This window comes from Populus alba, chromosome 13 (assembly GCF_005239225.2).
Source record: "Populus alba chromosome 13, ASM523922v2, whole genome shotgun sequence".
NCBI lineage: Eukaryota > Viridiplantae > Streptophyta > Magnoliopsida > Malpighiales > Salicaceae > Populus > Populus alba.
In genome coordinates this window covers 5,833,322-5,859,310 of record NC_133296.1, presented here as the reverse complement: position 1 = coordinate 5,859,310, position 25,989 = coordinate 5,833,322, and the positions used below count along the sequence as shown (strand labels likewise).

General features: G+C 31.1%; 1 protein-coding gene across 2 annotated transcripts; it reads right to left on the bottom strand.

The window, feature by feature from the left end:
- Positions 1–1,946: 1,946 nt before the first annotated feature.
- On the bottom strand, positions 1,947–4,501 carry LOC118042430 (WUSCHEL-related homeobox 11). 2 transcript variants are annotated; one of them, XM_035050092.2, is made up of 3 exons: positions 3,823–4,501; positions 2,780–2,955; positions 1,947–2,230 (listed from the first exon to the last, which is right to left on the bottom strand). In XM_035050092.2, the coding sequence occupies exons 1-3, from the start codon at positions 4,391–4,393 to the stop codon at positions 2,213–2,215; spliced, it is 765 nt and encodes a 254-aa protein (XP_034905983.1). In that variant the 5' UTR covers positions 4,394–4,501; the 3' UTR covers positions 1,947–2,212. The 2 variants fall into 2 exon arrangements, with proteins under 2 accessions (XP_034905983.1, XP_034905982.1); XM_035050091.2 differs by lacking the exon at positions 1,947–2,230 and having other exon boundaries at positions 2,759–2,955.
- Positions 4,502–25,989: the final 21,488 nt, after the last annotated feature.

The window sequence follows — 25,989 nt, the reverse complement described above, 5'->3', positions numbered from 1 at the left end:
CAACTCCTCCCGACTAAACATTCTCTATATTAACTCATATCTTGAAGCCATACTCTTAATATTGATCTAATACATTCAAATGAATTCAATAAAGTTTTCCAAATGTTAATCTTAAAATTCAAACATAATAGTTTGAGGAAACAATAAACTTTATAAACCACCAAATCAACCCGTTAAATTTTACTAAATTAAAACTCTAATTTTAATTTCTCGATATAAGTATTTTTGAAGAAAATGTCATTTAAGAGGCTTCTATGTGATAGAGAATAATATAACTCATATCTTGGGACTTCACCTAATAATTTAAGTTATCGAGTTGAGATAATTATTTGATATGGTATCAGAGCCTTGATAACTAAACGGCCATAAGTTCAAACCTCACCATCTTCATTTATGTAATAACAATTAAGCATAATGTAATGTGGGCTAATCTCTCCTTTGACCGAGAAGTCACAAGACCCACTCTCGTCTTTACTTCTATTTCTTCTTTTTAGAATCAATCTATAGGTGGCCTTTTAAGTCTGCTGTCAAATTTCAGGGTTCAATCCTAGACAAGCGGTGGAAACTGCCAAGCTGGAGTATGGTAGGGGCAAAGGAAATTTTTGATGGAGTGGTGAAATGCGAAGAGATCGATGATTCTGGCGTTGCATAATGGAATCGCCACGAGCTCTCCTTCACTTTATCTAATGGGGAAGTTTTTCTCATGAAAGGAAACCCATTTCTATATATGAGATCTATATGATTTTCATTTGAACAACTCAGAATCCCATTAATTTAATGATTTTATGCAAGTTCAATAAAACTTCAATTATTAATAATACTAATAATAAAAAAAAGAGTATTCGCGATCGTTACAAGTATATGAAAGGTACAACTATTAGCAGATCTACACAAATCGAAGGTCCATTAAGAGAAGATAGAATCGTCAATAAGACATTGGACTAAATAACGCTTTCCATATTCCTATATCTTTTGTATCCTTGTTTTTCTAACTCAATGGAAGACCTAATGGAACTTAACCTCTATATATGCATACAAAGAGCAGTCATCCTCCGTCCCTAAATCCCATGGCACATTTCATTTGAACTCGAGACCTTTAATTCGGAATTTAAAGTCTGAATCATGCGTTGGGCGACGCCTTTGAGATATCTTTTGTAGGAAATGATCTTAAATATTGCTTGGTCTTGGATTAAGGTACTTGACCGATTTTTTTTTTAACAAGTTGGGTATATGTACTATGCTTATATATATATATATATATATATATATATATATATATATATATATAGTTACACGTCCGTAACTGGTCCACAACTGGAGACTGACTGTGTTAATTAGCTCATACCACTCTTTGAGGCAATGACGAACCATATTGTTAATTAATGAGAGCCTGGAAATTGCATAAATTGTATGACGATAGGACATGAATCCAAAATCTTTACTTGATTATTGACCAAATCGTTACCACTTTTTCCAATTATACAGTATAGGTTTTTCACCATTTAAGCTTATTAACTATAGGAAGTGCTGAATTATAGAAACTATGTTGTAAATATATTTACTTGTACTTCCTATGAATAAAGCTTGTTAGCAGCCATTCTCGTTTGCTTCAACTTGTTAAGTGGCGACAGTTTTTTAACTACATTACCTTAAAGATGCATTTAGACAAGAGGTTTTAGTCCTCAGCTTATTGAAGGGAAGTGATTTTGGATCGAAACTCTGCCCCGTAATCATGGGGTTTAACTTAAAGTCTTGAACATCACAAGGGGCTCTGTGACTAGTTTCGCAAGGTTATATGCAAGTTTTGCTTTCCTTTTTTTTTTTTTTTTTTTCCTTTTTTTGCCAGAAAGGAATAGATAAGCTTGGTGTACTGTTTCCTTCTAGCATAAAAGGTATGCCTATCTTTTTCTAATTTCTAATGACCTAACAAAAGCTGACAAAATGTCTTTCTGCTACACGTTTTCTGTAATTATATTGAGTTTTGGAAGCTTCCTGTGAAACAACAGAAAAAAAAGTTCAAAACAAAAAATAAGTGAAAAGAAGGCAAATAAAGACATGATGATCAAATGCTAATAGTTTCTCTCTCTCTCTCTCGTTTTTTTTTTTCCCTTCCCAATCGTCCATCATAGTAAAATATTGTTCCTAATACATCCGCTTAGCAAACCAACATGTAGAGGAAGCTCCCACTTCTTGACGCAGCTTTAACACCGATTTAAGTTGATCTTGAAACCTGTAGCAAGAAGCCCAGTATTTTAATGAGTTCTTTGAGGTATGTTTCATGAAGCATCCAAGAAGAAAAGGAATATATAGGAGAGAGATAGCGTAGGGACTCTCATAACATAATTTTAAATGCATTGATCGATGGACTGCTAAACCTTGCTTGCAAACCCTAATGGCAACCTTAAACTAATACTTCATTGGAATTGCCAACTGTAAACAGTACTACTCCATCTTATGTAATCTTGAACTGATTAAAAAAAAAAAAAAATCGTCCCACCAAGAGAAGAGAGAGTTTTTCATGGAATTCCAAAAATTCTCTCCTGCCTAAATCAAGCAAGAAATGGTAAGTGAGGAATTAACTAAATCTGAACATGAGAAAGTGGTAATAATTAAATGACTAGACTAAAAATGGCTCCAAAGCAAGCTTCCACATAGAGAAAGCACTACAAAGGCAAAGACGAAGGAGAAGAGAGAAGCAGAAGACAGGAAAGAAAGATCAGAAAGACTTTGGAAGCCTCTGAAACACGCAAGTGGATAGTTATGTTCCAGAGATGATTACCAGGAAATAGCTTTCACCATGATCCAAGCTCTGCATTAGAAACCCAAATTCATTAGTGGGTACGGGCACTCCAGAAGAATGGATCAACACTACATCTTGACCAAACATTGCTTTCATGTCAAGTGCCCCCCTTGGAACTTCTGTGGGAAGCCCGTTGATGAAAACTGTGATGAATCCTGAACAACAGCACAGAGATAGAAGAAAATTTAGCTCATCATGCACCAACAGATTTCATTTGATCCAGCCTCATTTTAGTAATTAACTGAGCACATGACGATAGTTGATTTTCTGTCTAACCCTTTTTCCAAATCTTAAATTTGAAAACAAAATCGAGCGAATTGAGAAGGAGGGAGAGGGAAATGGAATAGCATTATGTCAGTCCAAATACAAGAGGGGTTTAGAAAGAAAGTTGAATTTCTGCTATAAGTTCCTTAATCTCAATTCTGAGACGGTGAAATTTCAAAATTTTGTAATCGATCTTAGTGCTTCATAATAAAAAAAAAAACTGAAAAGGACACTGGATAATTTTGAGGCCCTCAAAACTTAAGGATTTCATGTGGAATTTTTCTAGGTACTGTAAGTGAATCAGGAAGGGGGGACCATTGTTTTTCACGGACAAGTACAACGAAACTTTCACAGAGTAAAGCATACAGCTACAGTCACATCATTAAAAGCTCCTATCTAGTTTATTCCGTAGCACTCTTGTGCTCTTGATCAAGAACAAAAATTTAAAACCATAATTGAAATCTAAATAGGTTGTAGCAAAAGAAATTTCCACTTCTAAACAACTATTTGAGGGGATAGCAGGAGTACATGTTTCTTGAAGAAAAATCACACCCATCTTCACAAAGATGGAAGGAAAAGAAAGGAATTGGCCGCTAGAGCTACTTCGGAGATATGGGGTTAGCTCAGGTTCAAGGAGGACGAGGGTTCGGATCATAGAGATAATATTTAGGGCAAAATTGTGGCTTCCATTTTGGGAAAATAAGAAATTGAAAAAAGAAATGAAGAAGAAAGAAAAAGAGACGCAGCCTTGCACTCACCAGCAGTTTGGTAATGCAAATTAGAAGTCTCCGATGGGTATAAAATTGAAGTTACACCAGAGGTTTGCTCCACTTCTTGAAAGGCCATTTGATTAGAGAAAGAATACAGACTCTCTCCACCATGATCTTCATCAACAACTCCATAAGAAGAAGAGGAACCGACAAGATAAGAAGACGGGGATTGAACAAAAGAAGGAGAATTTGCAAACCCAGTAGAAGTGTTCCAGCCTTTATATTGAATTGCACCACCACTAGCTTGTGCCTGTTGATTAATTGTTTGCTCTCCTGCAACCAGACTAGCCTGCATCTGGCGTTGCCGGCGGCGAGATCTTGATCGTCGGTTTTGAAACCAGTAGAAGACATTTGCATCACCAACAGAACCAAATTTTTCTAGAAGTTTCCTTATTCTCACAGTTTCATCCTTTGGTGGGTTTACCATTCCACTGTTAAAGATGGACTCAAGTATCAGTATCTGCTCTGGCTTTGGAGTCCACCGTGACCTCACCGGTTCGCTTCTTTCGGTGGCATGGTTGCTTGGACTGTTAGGGTCTTGGCCTTGATTATCTTCCATTACTGTGAAATGAGGAAAATAAATGTTTGTTGATGATACCAAGAACTAGTTTTTTTTTTTCTTTTTTTTCCCCTTAAAAAAAAAAAACTAGTAATATAGGAGCAAAACAAAGTGCATAAACACAAGGTAGAATGCTCAGAGAGGTGAAGCTATATATAGCGATGAAATGAATATTACTTTGAGAATTTACATAATCATCCTTGGTTTTGACAGCATTTCATTGATTGAATTTACAACTTTACCTAATTTATAAATTGTTATGTTAAGCTTGCTCTTCCAAGTCAACCTCCCATCACCTGGCCGTGTTAGTTTACTCAAATATATACACACAGAAACACTAGTCAAAGATTACTCCAGAGTCATGTTAGTAACAAGAATTTAGAAGCTAATTATGAACTAATTAATTGATTACATGTGTGTGTTACCGAGAGAGATGCAAGGTATTTGATTAATTATATCGTCCGTTCAATATATCACATTACAACATATGAATTAGTGAAGAGCTCAAGTAAAATTTGTCAGAGTTTGATCAATTAATCAATATTTTTTTCATTAATCAATATTTGATAGACCATCCTGTTTGACAATTTTGCCACCAACATGCAATGATTAAAAATATGGGTAAAAATTCAAATCCTAGAAAAAGCTCCCCACTTGCATGTTGCTTAATTAACTAAATTGTGTATATTTCCCTTCATATATGTACTTTTTATAATTCTGAATTCTACTCCAATAGTTAATAATAAACTAGTTTTTTCTAAACATATCTTTAATTTAAGAGTCTTAAAAATTAATAATTTAACTAGTTAAAAATTGAATTCATTATACACATTCACGATCACATCCATAATTTAGTTAAACACTAATTTAAAACAAAGATTCATATTTGATATTCTTATCAAACTTGATTTAATAGTTTAATTTTAAAATCTTTCAATCTGACTTCTTACCTAATAAGAGTTTAACAATAAGGGCATGCTTATTTTTTTATTTTAAAAGTATTTTTTGAAAAAAAAAATTAAAAATCTATTATATTTTTTTACTTTAAATCAATTTTTTTTATATGTTTTCAGATAATTTTAATATGTTAGTGTCAAATATAATTTTTTAAAAATAAAAAAAATAGTATTTTGATGTATTTTTTTAGTGAAAAACACATTGAAAAATAATTACTTCCACACTTCCAAACACACCTTTTAAATTTTGTTGAAGTTATCTTTATATGATCAAGTTGACTTAGAGAATTAAAGGGGATCCAGTTAGCTTGGAGGGGGGGGGGGGGTAAAGGTAGCATGCACAAACTTTAACTTGAAATAAATTCAAATTCATCATTTTTTTTAATATTGAGATGATGATATATTAATCGATTCGAGCCTTATGACTTAACTGGTCCAGTCCGCAATCATGGTGATGGACTCCATTAAGTTGAAGAATTTTTTTTAAACTATTTTTTACTTAATTATACAATAACAAAAATAGATTCTTTGAAAATCGAGTATAAACTTAGTACGAACTAAAAGTTGAGATATTTATTTAAGATTATGATAACCTTATAGAAAATAAATCAAAATAATTTATAAAGATAAATTTAAAATAAAAAAATATTAAAGAATAAAATAAAAAAAGATGAAAATTTTCAAAAAAAAAAAAATGTTAACAGTGAAGAAGATGTGTGAGCCCAAATCTTGTTGAGCTGCAAGGTAATTTGCAGATAATTAGATTATCGCTTTCTCTTTATTAGTATTAAGCAACATGCAATGATTAAAAATATGGGTAAAAATTCAAATCCTAGAAAAAGCTCCCCACTTGCATGTTGCTTAATTAACTAAATTGTGTATATTTCCCTTCATATATGTACTTTTTATAATTCTGAATTCTACTCCAATAGTTAATAATAAACTAGTTTTTCTAAACATATCTTTAATTTAAGAGTCTTAAAAATTAATAATTTAACTAGTTAAAAATTGAATTCATTATACACATTCACGATCACATCCATAATTTAGTTAAACACTAATTTAAAACAAAGATTCATATTTGATATTCTTATCAAACTTGATTTAATAGTTTAATTTTAAAATCTTTCAATTTGACTTCTTACCTAATAAGAGTTTAACAATAAGGGCATGCTTATTTTTGTATTTTAAAAGTATTTTTTGAAAAAAAAATTAAAAATCTATTATATTTTTTTACTTTAAATCAATTTTTTTTTTATGTTTTCAGATAATTTTAATATGTTAGTGTCAAATATAATTTTTTAAAAATAAAAAAATAATATTTTGATGTATTTTTTTAGTGAAAAACACATTGAAAAATAATTACTTCCACACTTCCAAACACCCTTTAAATTTTGTTGAAGTTATCTTTATATGATCAAGTTGACTTAGAGAATTAAAGGGGATCCAATTAGCTTGAGGGGGGGTAAAGGTAGCATGCACAAACTTTAACTTGAAATAAATTCAAATTCATCATTTTTTTAATATTGAGAAGATGATATATTAGATCGATTCGAGCCTTATGACTTAACTGGTCCAGTCCGCAATCATGGTGATGGACTCCATTAAGTTGAAGAATTTTTTTTTAAACTATTTTTTATTTAATTATACAATAACAAAAATAGATTCTTTGAAAATCGAGTATAAACTTAGTACGAACTAAAGGTTGAGATATTTATTTAAGATTATGATAACCTTATAGAAAATAAATCGAAATAATTTATAAAGATAAATTTAAAATAAAAAATATTAAAGAATGAAATGAAAAAAGATGAAAATTTTCAAAAAAAAAAAAATGTTAACAGTGAAGAAGATTTGTGAGCCCAAATCTTGTAGAGTTGCAAGGTAATTTGCAGATAATTAGATTATCGCTTTCTCTTTATTAGTATTAACTAAAAATCGAGGTTGCATGGGAAAAAACTCTCGAAGGAGTGGTCAAAATGGTAATGTGAAAGGCAGACAGGCAAAGTTGGCTAGGGTTTTCCAGCTTTGGCAAGTGCATGTGCAGGCATGCATGGAAAGTTGAGTCTAGAGAATTGTTTAATGCCAGAGATGAGAGAAAGAGTCCAAATAGACGGTCCAGAACCGTGCAATAATTTATTAACAATGACGTATAAGGAAACATGGCTCACTGAGTCCTCTCGTCCCCTCGCTTGATCTGATCTTTTTTATATTAAACGAGAGGAAGGAAAGGGGCCATAAGGTTGGCTTATACATCGAACACTTTTTTACGTGTATCTATACTTGTCTACAACATCTAACACTTCATTTTCATATATATTCTATTTCTGCGTTTGCATTGCACGAAAACTGCAGGAACCGACTACTTTTGCTGTTTCAGACGTCGAGGTTCCCTCGTTCCCCTTCGTTTACAAGAATTCTGGTGTTTATTTGTACCTGATATTGCATCTATATTCATGGGTTACTAGCTTCTTAATACAAAGTTTCATTTGTTAGCTGTTTAAAATTGATTATTTATGTTGTTATGTTGCCTCATAAATTTGGAGGAATGAGCCAATTGAAAGTTATTTGATTAAATTAGGAAGCACAATCATTGACAAGATACATAGGTGTTTGTCACTTGACATGTACATTGAAATAACCCATATGAATATTTCATTAAAGAGATCATTAAGTTATCTTCTATGGGGAATGCTATGTTTTGATCTTTAATACATATATGTTGTCCTAATCAATAGTAACCAATGATTAGATAGCAGATATAACACAAATTATATCAAGATATTTAAGTAATCAAGAGATGATTCATCACCTTAGGTGATGCGATCCCATAAAAAAACAAAAACCCATAATCAAGTAAGACACTTTACAAGAAAGCTAAGATTTGATTTGAAATTGAACTTGACACAACGATAACCTGTACCAAGACACCAAGACTTATAAGTAACCGAACCTTCATGCAACACCTATAAAGAGATATCAACAAAAAATATTAAAGACACCATGGAGCTTGGTTAATTCATCAATAAGTCGAAGTGGTTCAATAAAGAATAAAAAATATAAGCAAAACCTCACACATACAACAATAATTGTTGAAATCAAAGTCTTTCCCAAAAAAAAAAACTAAAAAGAAGCTAAATAACTCAATTTATAATAGACAATAATATCCTCAACAATGCTGAAAAATAATAAAAGAATTTTAAATAAAACTAAAAATAAATCCATTAGAAAACTAATACAATTTCTGCATAGTAACATATGGACCTTATCGTGATCCTTTTTTGATATGTCCTATTGTCCTAAAATTTTAACCTAATATAGAATAAGAAAAATATCAACCCAATCTAATGGTCGGATAAAACATTATTCTTATTAAAGTAAAACTATGCATTAGAAAAAAAAAAAATCTCTAACTGTCAAAATTAATTAGCCCATGAAGTTGATGGATTAAACCCCTCATGTGCATAAATCAAATTGAATAAGATCTAATTTTCATTTGCTGATATTGCCTCATTGAAATCCACATTGGCCTTTATATTTTGAATAAGATCATTGAATGCATATTTGAGCTTATTTACCCTTGATCTTGTTATTGACTCAATTGGAACTTATAATAAATTTTTTGGTGTATCATCCTATTTATCCTAAAAAATGATTCATGTATGAATTATCATCTATATTAAGTAAAGAGATAATAGAAATATTGAAAGTAATACTAACACCATACTTACCTGGTAGATCTATTTTATAGGCATTATAATTAATTCTTTCAAGGAGTTAGAATGGTCTATCTCCTCTTAACATCATGTATTTAACATATATACATTCATATATTCTTTTTATAATTCAATCTGTATAATCATAAACACCTCATTATAAAGATATTCTTTTTTTAAAAAAGAATGAGATGTGTTGAAAAATGTTTGAGACAAATTTATAAAGTAATTAATTTATTTTAGAATGAAAAAAACTTTACAGCACGAACGTTACTTCATTTATTCTTATCTTTGTCATCAATCAAATTAAATTTCAATCAATTTGGAAAATACCGTACAAACTACCAAAATAGTTAAACAAGAGGTAGAATAACTTAATATATAATAGTACATGTTGTCTACTTATGATGCATATATATATATATATATATATTCCACGTAACATCTAAAATTTAGGACAATGGTTTTGGATTTGTAGAAATATTTGTATGCAAGTTGGAAAATTTAATTTATTTTTGTTGAGACCTTCATTCTCAGTTTAGAATATTACGTTGATTTGACATTGATTTTGGTTTAATAAGTATTATGCTTGATGCAAATTTTAACCACCCAATGCAAGTAGGAGTAACATATAAAACTTAGAAAAATAATTTTTAATTTGTAAAAGTCTCTACACGCAAGTTGGAATGGTTAATTTATTTTTGTTGAGACTTTCTTTCATAATTACATTGATTTGACATTGGTACTTGGTTAAAAAAGACCCATACTATAAGTAATATTTTTAATGTAAATTTTACTACCCAATATATAGTATATAACATAGTAAAAAACAAAAAACCCATGACTTGTTTAGAGACATATACTCTTCAAATAGGCTTATGCTTGAACTTAATTTTACTTTGTGTTTGACAATAACACATTAAAATTATTAAAAAAAAAACCCTAAAAAACATTAAATGTTTTTTCAACTAAAAAAACACAATTTAAAAGTAACTTCAACCATAAAAATAATTATTCTATAAATAATGTTATTTAGGATCATAGTAACATTCCAAACAGGGTTGGATAAATTTTGAAAAAATCTTTTGCGTAAAATTAAATTTTTTATATATATTTTTTTATCATTTTAAGGTGTTAATATCAAAAATAATTTTTAAAAAAATAAAAAATATATATTATTTTAATTTATATCTGAGCCAAAAACACTTTTTAAAAATCAATTACTATCATATTTTCAAACTCTTAGTGAATAGGAACTCATTGTTTTTATCTTTTTCAAGGGTAAAAATTATGGAAAATTATAACAAAACATTATGCAGATCTTAGATGGCCCTGCCTTAACCCATTAGAATAGAGGACAATTGTTCATGGAAGAGGAATCAACATCATTCGATCCCAGACTAGTAATCAGAGGAAGATCATAATTTGTTATTCACAAGGAGACATAAAAATTGAACGAAACTTAACTTTACTAACACAGCTACATTGACTCCACCAAACAAAATATCTTCTCAATCGTTGTAGTTTGTGATTAAATAGAAGCTTATTTTAAGAAAGAAAATCATATAATTAATTAAAATAATAATAATAATAATAATTATTATTATTATATGATCAATAATCTAAAATCAATTAACCTTTTTTTTTTATTCGAGAAAACCTTATTCTCCGGAAAACGCACTTTGTTGGTCCAGGATGAACGAGTAAATTTCTAGTTGTTAAGACTCTTATAAGATATACATACTCTAATTTAAACTCAAGACATGTTATATAAATTTTAAGTCTTTTTTATGACGCTACGAGACCTGAAAATAATTAACGTGCACAAAGAAAATCCTAAGAAGCTTTCAAGATAGGAGAGCGAGACGGAAGTTGTATTAATTATGTAGGAGTTAAAAAATTTAGCAAATGTTTTATTATTGGTATTAAAAGTGCTAATAATAACATTAAATGAAATCAAGATTTCAATTAATTATGAAAAAAATAGTTACTCTTGGATATTCTTAACAAAAATTCTCTAATAAAATAAATTTGATTACTTAATAAAATAATTTGATCACAAACTTAATAAATTAATTAAATTAATTTGATTACTTAATATCTTTCAAACTCAATAACTCAACCTCTTTCTCTACCAAACAAACTTCTTTGTAAACTCAACACCCTCAATAACTCAACCCGATCGCAAAGTTAATTGAGAAATCAAGACCAGGACGAAAGTTTTTATAATACATAGCATCGTTATTTCCTTATGTTCCTCTCTAGTGCAACATTCCTTCCTTTTAAAAATTAAATTGAAATGGTTTTCTCAACGAAGGAGATGAAAAGCTTGGTGAGTAATGTAAAAACATTAAAAAAAAAAAAAAAGGTAATCTAATTGATTGGAACGTTGAATTAGGTTTTTGTTTTTTTTTTTAAAGAAAAAATAGTGGTTCTAAGGTTCTGATTTCAATGCATATCTTATTCTTTATGAAAATAAAACATTTCCGATTCATAATTCATCAATTCTAAGGTGGAATCGATTGGTCTTTCAGATTTTACAAGCTATTATCATAAATATTTACCTGTATTTTACAAGTTCAAAATCAACCTATTCTTTTCATTCTCAAATCATTTAAAGTAAGAAAATTATGTTTATATTATAGTTATCAAACCTGACATAAGTCTTAAGTTCTAGATTTGTTCAGGTAACTCGCAAGTATCAAATCAATATGAGTTTATCTCAAAATAATAGTTTAATTTGTTTAATAAAAAATCTAAAATAATATCATTTTAAACAAGATTTTAAAAAAAGATTAATGAGGTTAATCTGGTCAAGTATCATATTAGTTTGAGTATGTCAATAAAATCATGAGTTGACTTGAAAAATCACTTAGGTTTGACTAAATTAACTTTTAAATCATTTGAAAAAAAACACTATTTAAATTAGATTTCAAGCTTGGTAAATTAACTTGAACTAGTCAAATTTAATAATTAGGATTAATATAAATTATAGCATTGGATAAATGGATTTTTTTCTTTTTTTACAAGTGCAATATTTCAATTGAATTCATTTTAGTATAGAGTCAAACAAACCATACAAAACTTTCATGCAAATTCATTACAAGAAAATTGACAAGTAAAAATAGGAATAGTGATAGAATATTTTATTCAATAAATTACAATGAATTTTATTGACAAAAATATTCTCTCGGTATATACCGAGATACTTATAGTGGGAAAAGAATGAATTAAAACAAAGCCAAAAAAATATAATGATGTGTCATTTATACTGATTAAATTACTAATGATATTAATATTGTCCGTAAAATCCGTTTATAAACTCATTAGTAAATTGTTCATCATGTCAATTATAAAGGGAATCATCGATAAATTAATTTTATCGGAACTGTTCACTTTTTAATTGCACTATTAATTATTATTATTTACAAATAAAATCACCAACAAATTAAAAATTTATTGATTTTATTTTTCATAAAGCTTAAAACTGATTATTTCTTAATTTTGCCCGTATTCTCAATTATTGATGGGGTCCCGTAAAAAAAACATGAGGTATAAAAAATTTAGTGCTTGTATATACTTGTGTACTTTTTTCTTTATTTTAAATCAAGTGACTTTATTTTTATTTTTTATTTGAGTGTCTTTACCTCGATTGTTTTTCAACAAGTGCAACTACCGGTTTAATGACATTAGGCACCTGTCATATCAGTTTTTTTTTATAAAGACACGTGCGTCCATTCCATCTCTATGATTTGGTTAATTGAGCATTAGAATTCTATCCACACTCGACTCCTTTATTTTATTTTATTTTTAATTTCAACTTTATGGAAAGACCCGTCTCAGGTTTTATGTTTGTCCACTTTCAGGAGAGAAAAAAAAACAAGAAGAAGAAGTAAATTTCATTAATTTTATTTTATACAATATAACTAGAGTATCTTTTAAAAATTATAATATTTTGTATCTGGTAATCAGTTCGTGATAGGAAAAGTAAGTAAAAAGCTAAGAAGAAAATTAATTTCTATTGTATTTTATTTCTTACTTTTTAAAATAAAATATAAAACAATTTCTAGAAGTAAATAAATAAATAACTAAAAATTAATTTATATTTGTATTTTAAAAAAAATATTATTTCAATAATCTTCTTTGAATTTCTGACCAATCTTTCTTTTGGTTTTTTTTAGTTGAAACCAATATAATTTTGACTCGTATTTCTTCATGCATTTGATAATCCTTAATTTCTTCCGTTTATTAATTGTATTTATTGGAATCTATTAAGTAACATTTGATTATTGTTTTAGGATAAAAGAAATGAAGATAGTGGAGATAGTAGTGATAAGAAAAAAAAGAAGAAGATAAAATTGTATTTGATAGTAATGTACAAAATAAAATGACTATCTTTATGTTTTATTTAGTTATGGTAGACATGATAGAGTAAAATATGAAAAATTATATTAATTTTACTCTTAATATGTATAATAATAACAACTTTTATTTATATATTGATTTAGGTCAACTCATATCGAGCTTCATCCATAACCAGTGACTGAGGCCTTGCCTTAATCGACCCTTGAGTAGATTTTAAAATTATGATAATAATAACTTTTATTATTATAACAACTTGGGTTGACAATTCTAATCCATGACTTGGATCTTTTTTCAGGTTGACTTTTCAAATAAAATTTTACAATTTTTATAATAATTATTTTTATTTTTGTGTTAATTTGAGTTAATCTTTTTTGAAACGAAACTCGAGTCTTGCTCTAAGGCTATTGTAACATCATATTCTAAATAGAGAAATTTCAATTTTTGTGTGTTAGTTTAAGGCTATTATGTTTTAGGATTTATTAATAACCCTAGAAAGAAAAAAAAAAGAAGGGAAGAGATATTTCCTTAAGTTTTTTGTTTTATGATTAATGCGTTTTAGAATAGATCTATCACATGCATATTTAATAGACACGTGATCAATACAGAAATTGAAAAGGAAAGAAAAATATAGATATTTAATTGAAAAAATAATATTTATAACATAGTTAATGATTTTTTCATTACTTCCAAAAGACATTCTGTGCTAATATATAGAGAGAGGACTGGACTGGAGTAATTGGTTCCATATGGTACGGAACCCGATTGGAAAATTCTTTCGTTGAAATAAGACGAGAGTTGAGATACTTGATTGATAAAAAAATTATGAATTAAAATACTCTATTAAAAAAAATAAAGTTAAAATTAATAACCTTATTGAACAAATCCATTAAATTATATTTCTGACTATGCATTCTTTTTCTTTCTTTTTTTTTTTTGTCTTTAGAGAGAAAGAAATACAAAGAATTGGCATCTCCTATCATGATGTTGGCTTTATTGTTGAACAACGCAAGTCCTTTTATTTGTTTAATTATATGAACATATGAATTATAGTTGTTGTTGTTTTTTTTTTTTTTTTATTTAAACTAAATTTATTACATTTTCATTTTCCTTGAAGCATTATAAATATTGTTTTTCATTTTGAATATAATAGCTCTTATAAATAGTAAAATATGTATAATAGGGCTCTCCATTATATTTGTAAATAATCAAAGACCACATAAATTTAATTTCTTGTCTAGCCACATAATTAATTTTGCTAATCAAAGCAATCAAGCTGAAACCAACCATTGTACTAATAGTAGTTGGTATAAGTGATCTAGTGTTTTTTTTTTATAAATAAAATCTTGAGTTGAAGTATTGTGAATGAAATATATTATTATTGAAAAAAGTTTTATTTTTTAGTGGACCGTCCTAGTTCGACCGGATTAGTTAAAGTCCAATAAACTTCTAGATATCAAGGTTTGGATTAAAAAAAAAGCCAAACAATGTAATTTCTGCTTTAAAACAAGAAAAAATATATCATTTATGGTGAGTAGTTAAAATAGTTTAACACTTGTTTCTTTTAAATAAAATCTTGAATTTAAGTCTTGTAATTAAAGTATATCATCAATGAAAAAGCTTTATTTTTTAATGGATTGTCCCGAGTCGATGGTATTAGTTAGGGATTAGTAAACTTCTAAATACTGGAGTTTAAATAAAAAAATAAAAAAACCACCGAATATAATTTCTGCTTCACAACAAGAAAAAATAAGTAGAATTAATAAAATAACGTCTAATAATTAGTTTTTAATGTTTGGCAAGAGAATCAATATGATGGTAGGCACATTGACATGCTATCGTGTGCTTCAAACATGATTTCACTTTTACCAACATTTGCACCATCACCTTCAAAGAAAACTTAACCAATAATGATGAGAAATGAATAAAAAAAAACACAAAGACAATGGTCGATGTTGGTTAAGGAAGAACAGTCATTATAAGGCCTGTCTTAATTCGCTTGGCTCTTAGTTGTAAATTTCCCCACCTCTTCGTGTGCACACTGCCGGTGTTTGATTTTTTGAAGTCAATGTTGCACGCACATATTCTGCCGACTGTCCCAACATGGTTTGATGGTCTGGTTAAATGTCGAGCGGATTAAAGAGAAAAATGCTCAACATCTGTGCCCTAAAAGCAGAACTAAATGTTGGTCGGTGTCTGATCTTGAAAAGATCTGCGAATTCCTGCCCAGAAAGAGAAAAGTAAAAGAACAGAGAGAAAAACAACAACTTTTAATTATAATATATAGGTGCTGTTGCAAGTGGTCTGTGAAAGTCTGGTAGCCTACGCCTTAATCTGTCACCTTTACAAGGTTTTCTAGGCTTTTTGGACATTAGCTACAAATGGAAAACTGCCAACTTATGTTACAGTAAAAGGAATCTCCACTGTGGGTGGTGACTGTCACTTCACAGCTTGTTCTTGGTGACTTTGATTGATTTGATGCCACTGGTGCATGCACATCACACCTCACCTTGCGTTTGCGGTATCGGAAATCACAATCCTAACCATTTACTTTACTAGTTTTTTTTTTAATTGCGCTAGTTTTCTTTTTTATTTATTTAAAAGTATATTAAAATAATATTTTTTAATTTGAAGAAAATGTAAATTTTTATTTATAGTTTGTTTGTTTTATGTTTTTAAATTATGTTTAATATATTAATGTCAAAAATAAATTTAAAAAAATAAAAAATATATTATTTTAATATATTGTTAAATAAAAAAATATTTTAAACTATAACCAGAATTCAAAATAAATATGAAAATGCAAAATACTTACTCCAGTAATGTTTATCCCAAAATCTGTTCCATGCCATTAATTTTTTATATATATAATTCTTGATATCTAAACAAGTTTATACACATCACAATTAATTTTCAGATTCATTAAACACCCTTCAAATAAAATAAACAAATAAAATATTATAAAAATAACAGACATGCACAAAAAATTCAAATCTAGATACAAAGAAATGAAACAAGTCCATTCTCCCACCGATAAACTATAACCTCAAGAGCTGTTAATTGAGTTGACTTTTGATAGCCTAGTTATAAAAAAATATCTCAGTATTTTAGGCCCAATAAATTGATTAATTGAGCCGGTCATTACAGCAATTGTTCAGAGCCTAGGGCCCAAACAAGACAGAGGTCCTCTTAATATCATAGTGGCCCTCTGTATAGAAAGTGCTTGTCTATTATGAAAGAGGAAACTCTTATTAGATTAATTAATTAAAAGAGACTGAAACGTTTAGCTAAAGCACTGTACACTCACATAATTGGTGCGAATTGTAATAGTTATGTGACTTTTTCACTCTAAGTTCTCTCTTTTCTTCGATGTTATTCTTTCAAATTGGCCGAACTTGACGCTTGAATTGACTTCATGCTCTGCTCTTAAGGTGCTATAGAAAAATACAGCATTTAGTTGATGCTTGATTTGGTAAAATAATTAAAAATTTAGAAACTAAATTTGAATATAAAATTATTGTTTGGGAACTGAATAGAATGAAAAGGAAGAAATGAATATCAATATGAGAAGGGCTGTTATATTTGGATGGCGCGTGCGAGAACCTTTAACCTTTATTATCAGCCTCTGACCTCTATTGTCGGCCTTTTACAATGTCGTTTGATTTATCTTGACTTTCTCCTTCTTCCACGGTGACACATGTACATGGAGGAAGTTCGGTTTGGCTTTAGTGACCCAATCATCTTTTCTTTTTTATTTCTCTTTTCTCTCTCATTCCCTTGATTTCATGTTTGACTCTCTTCAAAATTGAAAAGTGGTCCATCATTTATTTTAGGATGTCAGCTTTGTTCCTCAATCATTGGATTTAGTTTTTTTTCTTTTTGTTTTTTTTTTCTCATTATCATCCTTTAACATTAGGTTGCTTAAAAATTGAGTTAACCTAAGCTAATTTGTTAAAAAATCTAATGTTAGGTTAACCATTGGGTTGACTGAGAATTGATTTAACAAGGGTTAGGTTGTCCTCGATATGCTAACTCGAGTCACGTGTTTGACAGTCTAGCCCTGGTTAACTAGATTTTTTTTTATTTGTAAAATTAATTTTATTTTCAATTTTATCTTTCAATATTGGATTGGTAGAGAATATGGCTTAATTTGTAATATTTTTTTTAATTTGCTCTCCATCAAGTTATCATATTCTTATGACAATAAGACGTTAATTCAGGTGGACTTGAATAAGTTTTTATCCTTTTTTTTTTAAAATTAAATTCTTTTATTTTATTCCACCCTTCAACATTTTGGTGATTGAGAATTGAAACTTCATGAATTTTTTTTTTCTATGAGTTTATCGCGGTCTCATGACTTGGGTTGCAAATTTAGTTATCCCAAATTATCATAGATTGATCTAATATGTTGTCATCTAAGTATTTAGAAAAAAATATCACCTAGTATATCACTATTTCAATATTAATATATATATATATATATATATATTGTTCATTGTGCATCAAATTTTGAATTTATGATACAAAAAAGTTCTTGGTAGAAAACAAACACATTAGCAATGCTTGGGTATTTTTTGTAATGCTAAAAAAATTTGATCTGACCTGTAGCGTAGCACAAGTCATTAATCTAGATTAGTACCTATAAATGCTAAGCAAATAATTAGTTAATTCCTTTAGTTTAACTCCATATGGAATTTTGGTATTCTTATTTGTTTTTCATTTAGTTGTTTGTTAGGAAGTATTTTGTTACTATCCCGAGACATAAGGGATTAAGATATTGAAAACATAAATGTGTTTCGCTCAAGAAACATAGATATGGATATAAAAATAAAATTTTCATTTGTATAATTTGGAGGAATTTTTGTATTTCCAAAACAAGAAGTATAAAGGGCACATGTTCTTAAAGATATTATTATTTTTTTTAATTCCTAAAATATCCTTGTAAAAAATTATAAATTTCAAAATTATCCAATTAAGACATATAAGGATAAAAATAGTTATTGTCATAGTTTTTAAAACCTATCTTGGGGGTCGATCCATGACAAGACACAAGTTATGGGCCAAGATGGTCAACACAGGTTAACCCTAGTCAACAAAAAAAATAAAAATAATTGTTATTATAATTTTATAACTTGACTCGAGGGTCGACTCAGAGTGAAGCTCAGGTCACGTTTTGATTTGAGCATTGACTCTCTTTAACCTGGATTAACATGAGGATAAAATTAATTATTATCATAATTTTTTTATCTGTCTCGGGGTCTCGGCCCAAGACATTACTCAAGTCATGAATTGAAAGGGTTAACCCGGGTTGACCCGTGTCAACATAAAAATAAAAATAGTTATTATAATAGTTTTAATACGAGATTCGACCTGGTGCAAGGCCCTGATCATGGGTTGAAAAGGATATCACATGTTGACTTGAGTCAATATAAAAATAAAAATGATTATTATTATAATTTTAAAACTTGACTCAGGGTAAGTCCTAGGTTACGAGTTAGAAAGATCAATATAATAATAAAAAGTTATTGTTATCATAAATTTAAAATCCAACTCGGAGGTTGACTTGTGGTAAGGCCCAAGTCATGAGTTGGGACAGTCAGGGTCATGAGTTGGGAGGGTTAGGGTTAACTCAAGTCAGCATATGGATAAAAATAATAATTATTATAATTTTAAAACTTCTATATGGAAATCAACCCAACACTACCAGAAATTCGCTAAATACCAACGGACATACCGACGGAATTTTTTCTGTCGGTAATTTTCGGCCGAAATCACCGACGGAAAATATTCGTCGGTAATTAGGTCGGTAATTACCGACAGAAATAGGCTGTCGGTAATTACCGACCGAATTACCGACCGAAAATTCAGAATTAATGAAAAAAGGGCGGGCGGTGGCGCGGGGGTTTTGGCGGGTGATTTTTCCGACAAAATCACCGACAGAATTAAAAACTGGGGCCCGTACGCGTGATGGAACCTGTTCACCGTCAAACAATACCGACGGAATCACCGACGAATTTGAAATGCCAGATCCGTACCGGTGACGTGTGACCGGTGCACCGTTAAAAAATACCGACGAATCACCGAGGGATTTGAATAGCAGGTCCGTGCGGTGATGTGTCGATTGCCCGTCAGAATTACCGACGGTTTTTGCCAACGGATTAACCGACGGAATAAAAACGGTCGGTAATTCCGTCGGCAAAAGTGAATATATGGCCACTCTGCCGACACTCTCCTCCCCCATTTCTCCTTCTTCTTCCTAATCCTAACCCTCCCCATCTGCAAAATAACCAGCCCCCCCTCGCCCCAAAACAAAAATCTTTCTCATCTCAGCACAACAAGTTGTATTTGTTTTATGGTCACAGCATCCGTGTTCTGATTTACCGACGGATTTTATCATTTTTGTAAGTAATTCTATCTTTTAAAATTTTAACATTTAAATGTTAATTTTATTGTTTTTTTAGTATATGTATTATTTTTTTTTAGTAGATGTACATGTTTTATTGTTATTTCTCAAACAAACTTGTAGTATATGAATGTATAATTTATACTTGTTTATGGTTTGTTTTAGATTTTGTAAGATTGTATTTGTTTGAAAATTGTTAAAACTTAATTTGTAGAATTACCGAATTACATATTGTGTTTTGAAATAATTAAGAGCTTGCTTAATTAATGGGTCCTTTTTATAGAGGTTCGATAGAAGTCATGGATGATCGTTCATGGATGTATCTAGATTCACCCCAAGGATTGCGAAGGATGGATTATTGTAACGGGGTTCAGGGTTTTATTAATTTCGCAACATCTATTCCCAGAAATTTTACTAGAGGCGGTATTAGGTGTCCATGCAGAAAGTGTCAAAATAAAGAGTGTTGGTATGCACATGGAGAGGTATTTGTTAGTAATATGAGAATGGGAGAAACGGTGGTTGGGTCAACTTCTAGTGCTAGCAACGTGCATGAAGCGGCAAATGACAACACTAATCCTTACAGAAACATGGTTATGGATGCAATGGGAATGAATCAAGATAATGTCAATCAATGTCCAATCGTAGAAGAAGAACCTAATGCAGAGGCAGCTAGGTTTTTTGATTTGTTGAAAGATTCTGACGAACCATTATGGGATGGCTTCACAAACCACAGTAAATTATCAGCTGTGGCACAGGTGTTCACCATCAAGTCAGATCACGGGTTGAGTGAGGCCGGGTATGACAAAATTATTGATTGGGCAAGAAGCATTTTACCAGAAGGGAACAGGCTCAAAGAGAACTTCTATGCTGCGAAGTCCATGATGAAACCCCTCGGTTTAGGATACCAGAAAATTGACATGTGCCCTAACTTCTGCATGTTATACTACCTTGAAAATGCTGTGATGACCGAGTGCATGACATGCAGGCATTCCCGTTACAAACCCAAAACTAGCAGGGGGAAGACTCTAGTGGCATATAAAAAACTTAGATATTTCCCGATCACACCAAGACTGCAGAGGTTATTTATGTCACCAAGGACTGCTGAGCACATGACATGGCACCAAACACACGATGCCGTTGATGGTGTGATGGTGCATCCTTCTGACGGCGAAGCGTGGAAACGCTTTAACAGTGTTCATCCGGACTTTTCTGCTGAATCAAGGAATGTTCGACTTGGGTTGTGTACAGACGGGTTCAACCCATTTGGGTCATTTGCTGCTCCCTATTCTTGTTGGCCGGTCATTCTCACAGTTTATAACTTGCCATCGGGAATGTGTATGAGGCCGGAGTTCATGTTTCTATCTACTGTCATACCCGGTCCAAGCAGCCCGGGGTGGAATATAGATGTTTGTCTTCGACCGTTGATAGATGAGCTGGCGTAGTTGTGGTCCTCCGGATCTCTGACTTATGATATATCGAGGAAACAAAATTTCCTTATGAGGGCGGCTTTGATGTGGACTATCAGTGATTTTCCAGCTTATGGAATGCTTTCTGGTTGGAGCACGCATGAGAAACTCGCATGTCCATACTGCATGGAAAACAACAAGGCATTCACGCTAGCAAACGGAGGTAAAGCTTCTTTTTTTTACTGTCACCGTCGCTTCTTGCCACTTAATCACAGGTTCAGAAAAAACAGAAAAAATTTCTTTGTTGGTAGAGTTGAAAAAGATGTTGCATCCCCGCGTCTTTCTGGTGAAGAATTGCATCATGTTGTATCAGAGTATGGTGACATTGTGTTTGGCCTTCAATCAGGTAAGCAAAAGTTTCCTGGTTTTGGTTTGACCCATAATTGGGTAAAGCAAAGTATCTTTTGGGAGCTTCCGTATTGGAAGACTAATCTTCTCCGACATAACCTTGACGTCATGCACATCGAAAAAAAACATGTTTGAGAATATTTTCAACACCGTCATGGATGTGAAGGGGAAGACAAAGGACAACATGAAGGCTAGATTGGATATAGCTTTATACTATAACCGTAAAAATATGGAGTTGGTTTATGACGAGTCACGGGTTGCAAAACCAAGGGCAAGCTTCGTGTTAGAGAAAAACGCACAACTGCTAGTCTATAAATGGCTTAAGAGTCTGCGTTTCCTGGATGGACATGCATCGAACATATCAAGGCTTGTTAACATAGAGGACTGCAGATTGTATGGAATGAAGAGCCATGACTGCCACGTGTTTATGCAAACACTCATCCCATTAGCTTTTCGTGATTTGTTGCCAAAGGGAATATGGGATGCACTAACGGAGATCAGTCATTTCTTCAGAGATATATGCTCCAGCAAGATGAATGTTGAGCACATTGAGATGCTTCAAACGAATATCATCGAGACACTATGCAAACTTGAGATGATATTTCCTCCTTCATTTTTTGACTCAATGGAGCATCTCCCTATACATCTACCGTTCGAGGCAAAAGCTGGAGGACCGGTCCAGTATAGATGGATGTACCTATTCGAACGGTGAGATATTACAGTTGCAATGGGATTCATATCTTAAAGTATTTTCTATGTTTTTCTTATTTGAAAATACTTGAATTGTACTTCAATGCAGGTACTTGTTTAATCTAAAAAAAAAAGGTTAAGAACAAGGCGCATGTTGAGGCTTCGATATCTGAGGCCTATATTGTTGAAGAGATATCAACATTTATCTCGTACTATTTCGAACCTCATCTGAGAACAAGAATCAATCGCGTTCCACGGCATGACGATGGCGGTGAAGTGCCTTCTAGTGGGAACTTGTCAATATTCTCCAATACTGGACGACCCACACCTAAAAATGCCGTAAGAGGAAGATATTTGTCGGAAATAGAATTCAAACAAGCACACAACTATGTTCTATTTAACTGTGATGAGCTGAGACCATTTATTCAGTAAGTCTATATATGTGTAATAGTAATTAAACTTTGTCAGTAATATACTGTTAATTATATCTTGTAATATCATACACTCATTATCACTTGCAGGTAACATCGGCAATATTTGCTCTCCAATAACTCGCAGCTGACCGAATCCCAGATCTTTCAATTACAAGATGAACAATTTGCCACATGGTTCAGAACACATGTAAGCACTATCACAAACTCATTCTAACGTATGCATGTCATTACGAGATTCTCGTTCATTTACCGTGTATTGATGTACATTTAATTACATATATTTACAAGGTTTATCAAATGGGAAGGAGTGCGCCCAAGTCATTGTCTTCACTAAGCCTCGGCCCTGAAAGAAAAGTTAGGTGCTACAACGGGTATTTTGTCAATGGATATGTTTTCCATACTGAAGAATACGGGCAAGGAAGAAAGACATACAACTGCGGTGTTTGTGTTAAGGGATCCACAAGTAGCCAGTTAGAAGTTGACTACTATGGTAGATTAGAAGAGGTCGTCGAACTGCAATATCATAGCGAGCAGAATAAAGTATTTTTATTCAAATGCTATTGGTATGACACGACGGACGGAGGAATCAGAGTTGATCCGCACCATGGTCTGGTCGAAATCAACTTAAAAGCTAGACTCCGCAACATAAACGATGTCTTTGTTTTCGCAAAGCAATGTCAACAAGTTTATTACACATACACCCCTTCATTTAGAAAGGATCGTTCAAGAGTTGATTGGTTGTTCGTTTTAAAAACGAAACCACGGGGTCGTGTCGAGGTTGTTCAGGATGAGAACGAAGACACAAGTGTGCGAGATGAAGTCTTTCAAGTTCGTGAGTTGGTTGAACCATATCGAGTTGCTCCTTCGATTGAATTGGAAGAAAATTCAAATTTTCGAGTTCTCGATTATAGTCTTGTTGATATTGACGGAGAGGAGTTGAATGTTGTTCTCAGCTCTAGCGGACAAGCAAATGTCGATGAAGAAGATGATATCCATATTGAAGATTGCGATGAAGATGATGACAATTCAATTGACGAGGAAGAAGAAGAAAATTCCGACTAATTATGAAAATGAAGCCCTATGTAAAAACATTTGTCTCATATAATTTAGATTATTGATGATGTATTTTGTAAAACAAAATATTTATTGTTTAAGCAATATGGTTATTGTGTTTATGTGATGGACAGTTTATCAGTTAAGTTTCTGCAGGAAGGTAAACAGGCAATACAAAGACAACATTTCCTGCATCATGCAATATTACCGACGGATAGTGATCCGTCGGTATCTCACAGAGTTCAAAATTAATTACGCGAAATGCCACCACCACCGACGACATTACCGACGGCTTCACCGACACATACACCGATGGATTCTAGTCCGTCGGTATCTCACAGAGAGTTCGAAAATATTTACAACAAAATGCCACAATCACCGACGTCCATACCGACGGATTCTAGTCCTTCGGTATATCACAGAGAGTTCAAAAATATTTACAACAAAATGCCACAATCACCGACGTCCATACCGACGGATAATCATCCGTCGGTATCTCACAGAGAGTTCAAAAATATTTACGCGAAATGCCACCAACACCGAATTACCGACGGAGTAGGTCCGTCGGTAATTTGTCGGTTACACATATTACCGACAGAATTACCGACGGACCGCGCGTTTTCCAAAGTGCGTTAATTGCGCCTCTGAACTTGTCAGATTACCGACGGAATCACCGACGGACTGCGAAAAATTTGGCGGGCTTTTAAAAATTCGGAGCGAAATTCGAAAAATACCGACGGAATTTTGACCTTTTGCCGACGGAATTTTGCCCTGTTACCGACGAAGGTTAAGTCCGTCGGTGATTTCGTCGATAAAATTGACCTATAAGTTCCAGCCCTGCCGCTTCGCCTCATTTTTTCTTTTGAATTTGACACATTATTAAGGTATGTATATTTCGTTCCTTTTTTTTTTGAATTTTTTGAATATTTTTTGAATTTGTTGAATATTTGTGAATTTAATTGTTGAATAATTGAATTTAATTGTTGAATTTATTGAATATTTTTTGTTGTTGTGTTGTTAGAATTGTTATTAGTTACTTTAACTTAGAATTAGTTAAAGTTGAATATTTGAATATTTTTTGAATATTTTTTTGAATTTGTTGAATATTTGTGAATTTAATTGTTGAATTTATTGAATATTTTTTGTTGTTGTGTTGTTAGAATTGTTATTAGTTAATTTAACTTAGAATTAGTTAAAGTTGAATATTTGAATATTTTTTGAATATTTTTTGAATTTGTTGAATATTTGTGAATTTAATTGTTGAATTTATTGAATATTTTTTGTTGTTGTTGTTAGAATTGTTATTAGTTAATTTAACTTAGAATTAGTTAAAGTTGAATATTTGAATATTTTATGAATATTTTTTGAATTTGTTGAATATTTGTAAATTTAATTGTTGAATAATTGAATTTAATTGTTGAATTTATTGAATATTTTTTGTTGTTGTGTTGTTAGAATTGTTATTAGTTAATTTAACTTAGAATTAGTTAAAGTTGAATATTTGAATATTTTTTGAATTTTTTGAATTTGTTGAATATTTGTTAATTTAGTTGTTGAATAATTGAATTTAATTGTTGAATTTATTGAAATTTTTTTTTGTTGTGTTGTTAGAATTGTTATTAGTTAATTTAACTTAGAATTAGTTAAAGTTGAATATTTGAATTTTTTTGAATTTGTTGAATTATAATTGTTAATGTTGAATTGTAATGATTAATTTGTTGAATTATAATTTGTTGAATTTATTGAATATATTTTTTGTCATATTTTTTATTGTTTTGAATTTATTGAATTGTAAGGATTAATAGTTGAATATGTTGGAATAATTAGTATAGATTGGTTCGATTGGTTGTGGCTATTGTTAATATTTGCAGGTTTGTGGATTTGGGTAGTATCCAGTATAGGGGAGGTGCTGCCGATTTTTTTTTAACTTTTGAATTTTATTATACAATTATTAATATAAAATTGTTTAGGTGCGCAAAATGAAAACAAGAGTTGGTCGTCTAGTCGAATCAAGTTCGTCTAGCAGCGATGATGATGTTTACTTAGGTGCCTCTCAAGAAGAGGCACCTACACCACCTACGCCGTCAACCGATGCTGCCTCTTCCAGCGATGTTTCACATCGTAGACGCGGCATGCCTTCGAAGCGGAATCAATTTACCCGCCAGTTC

Coding starts and splice junctions, on each gene's coding strand:
- LOC118042430 (XM_035050091.2), bottom strand. CDS start 4,393: ATGGAAGATAATCAAGGCCAAGACCCTAACAGTCCAAGCAACCATGCC. Junction 2,956..3,822: donor TTTGCATTACCAAACTGCTG/GTGAGTGCAAGG, acceptor GCTGTTGTTCAG/GATTCATCACAGTTTTCATC.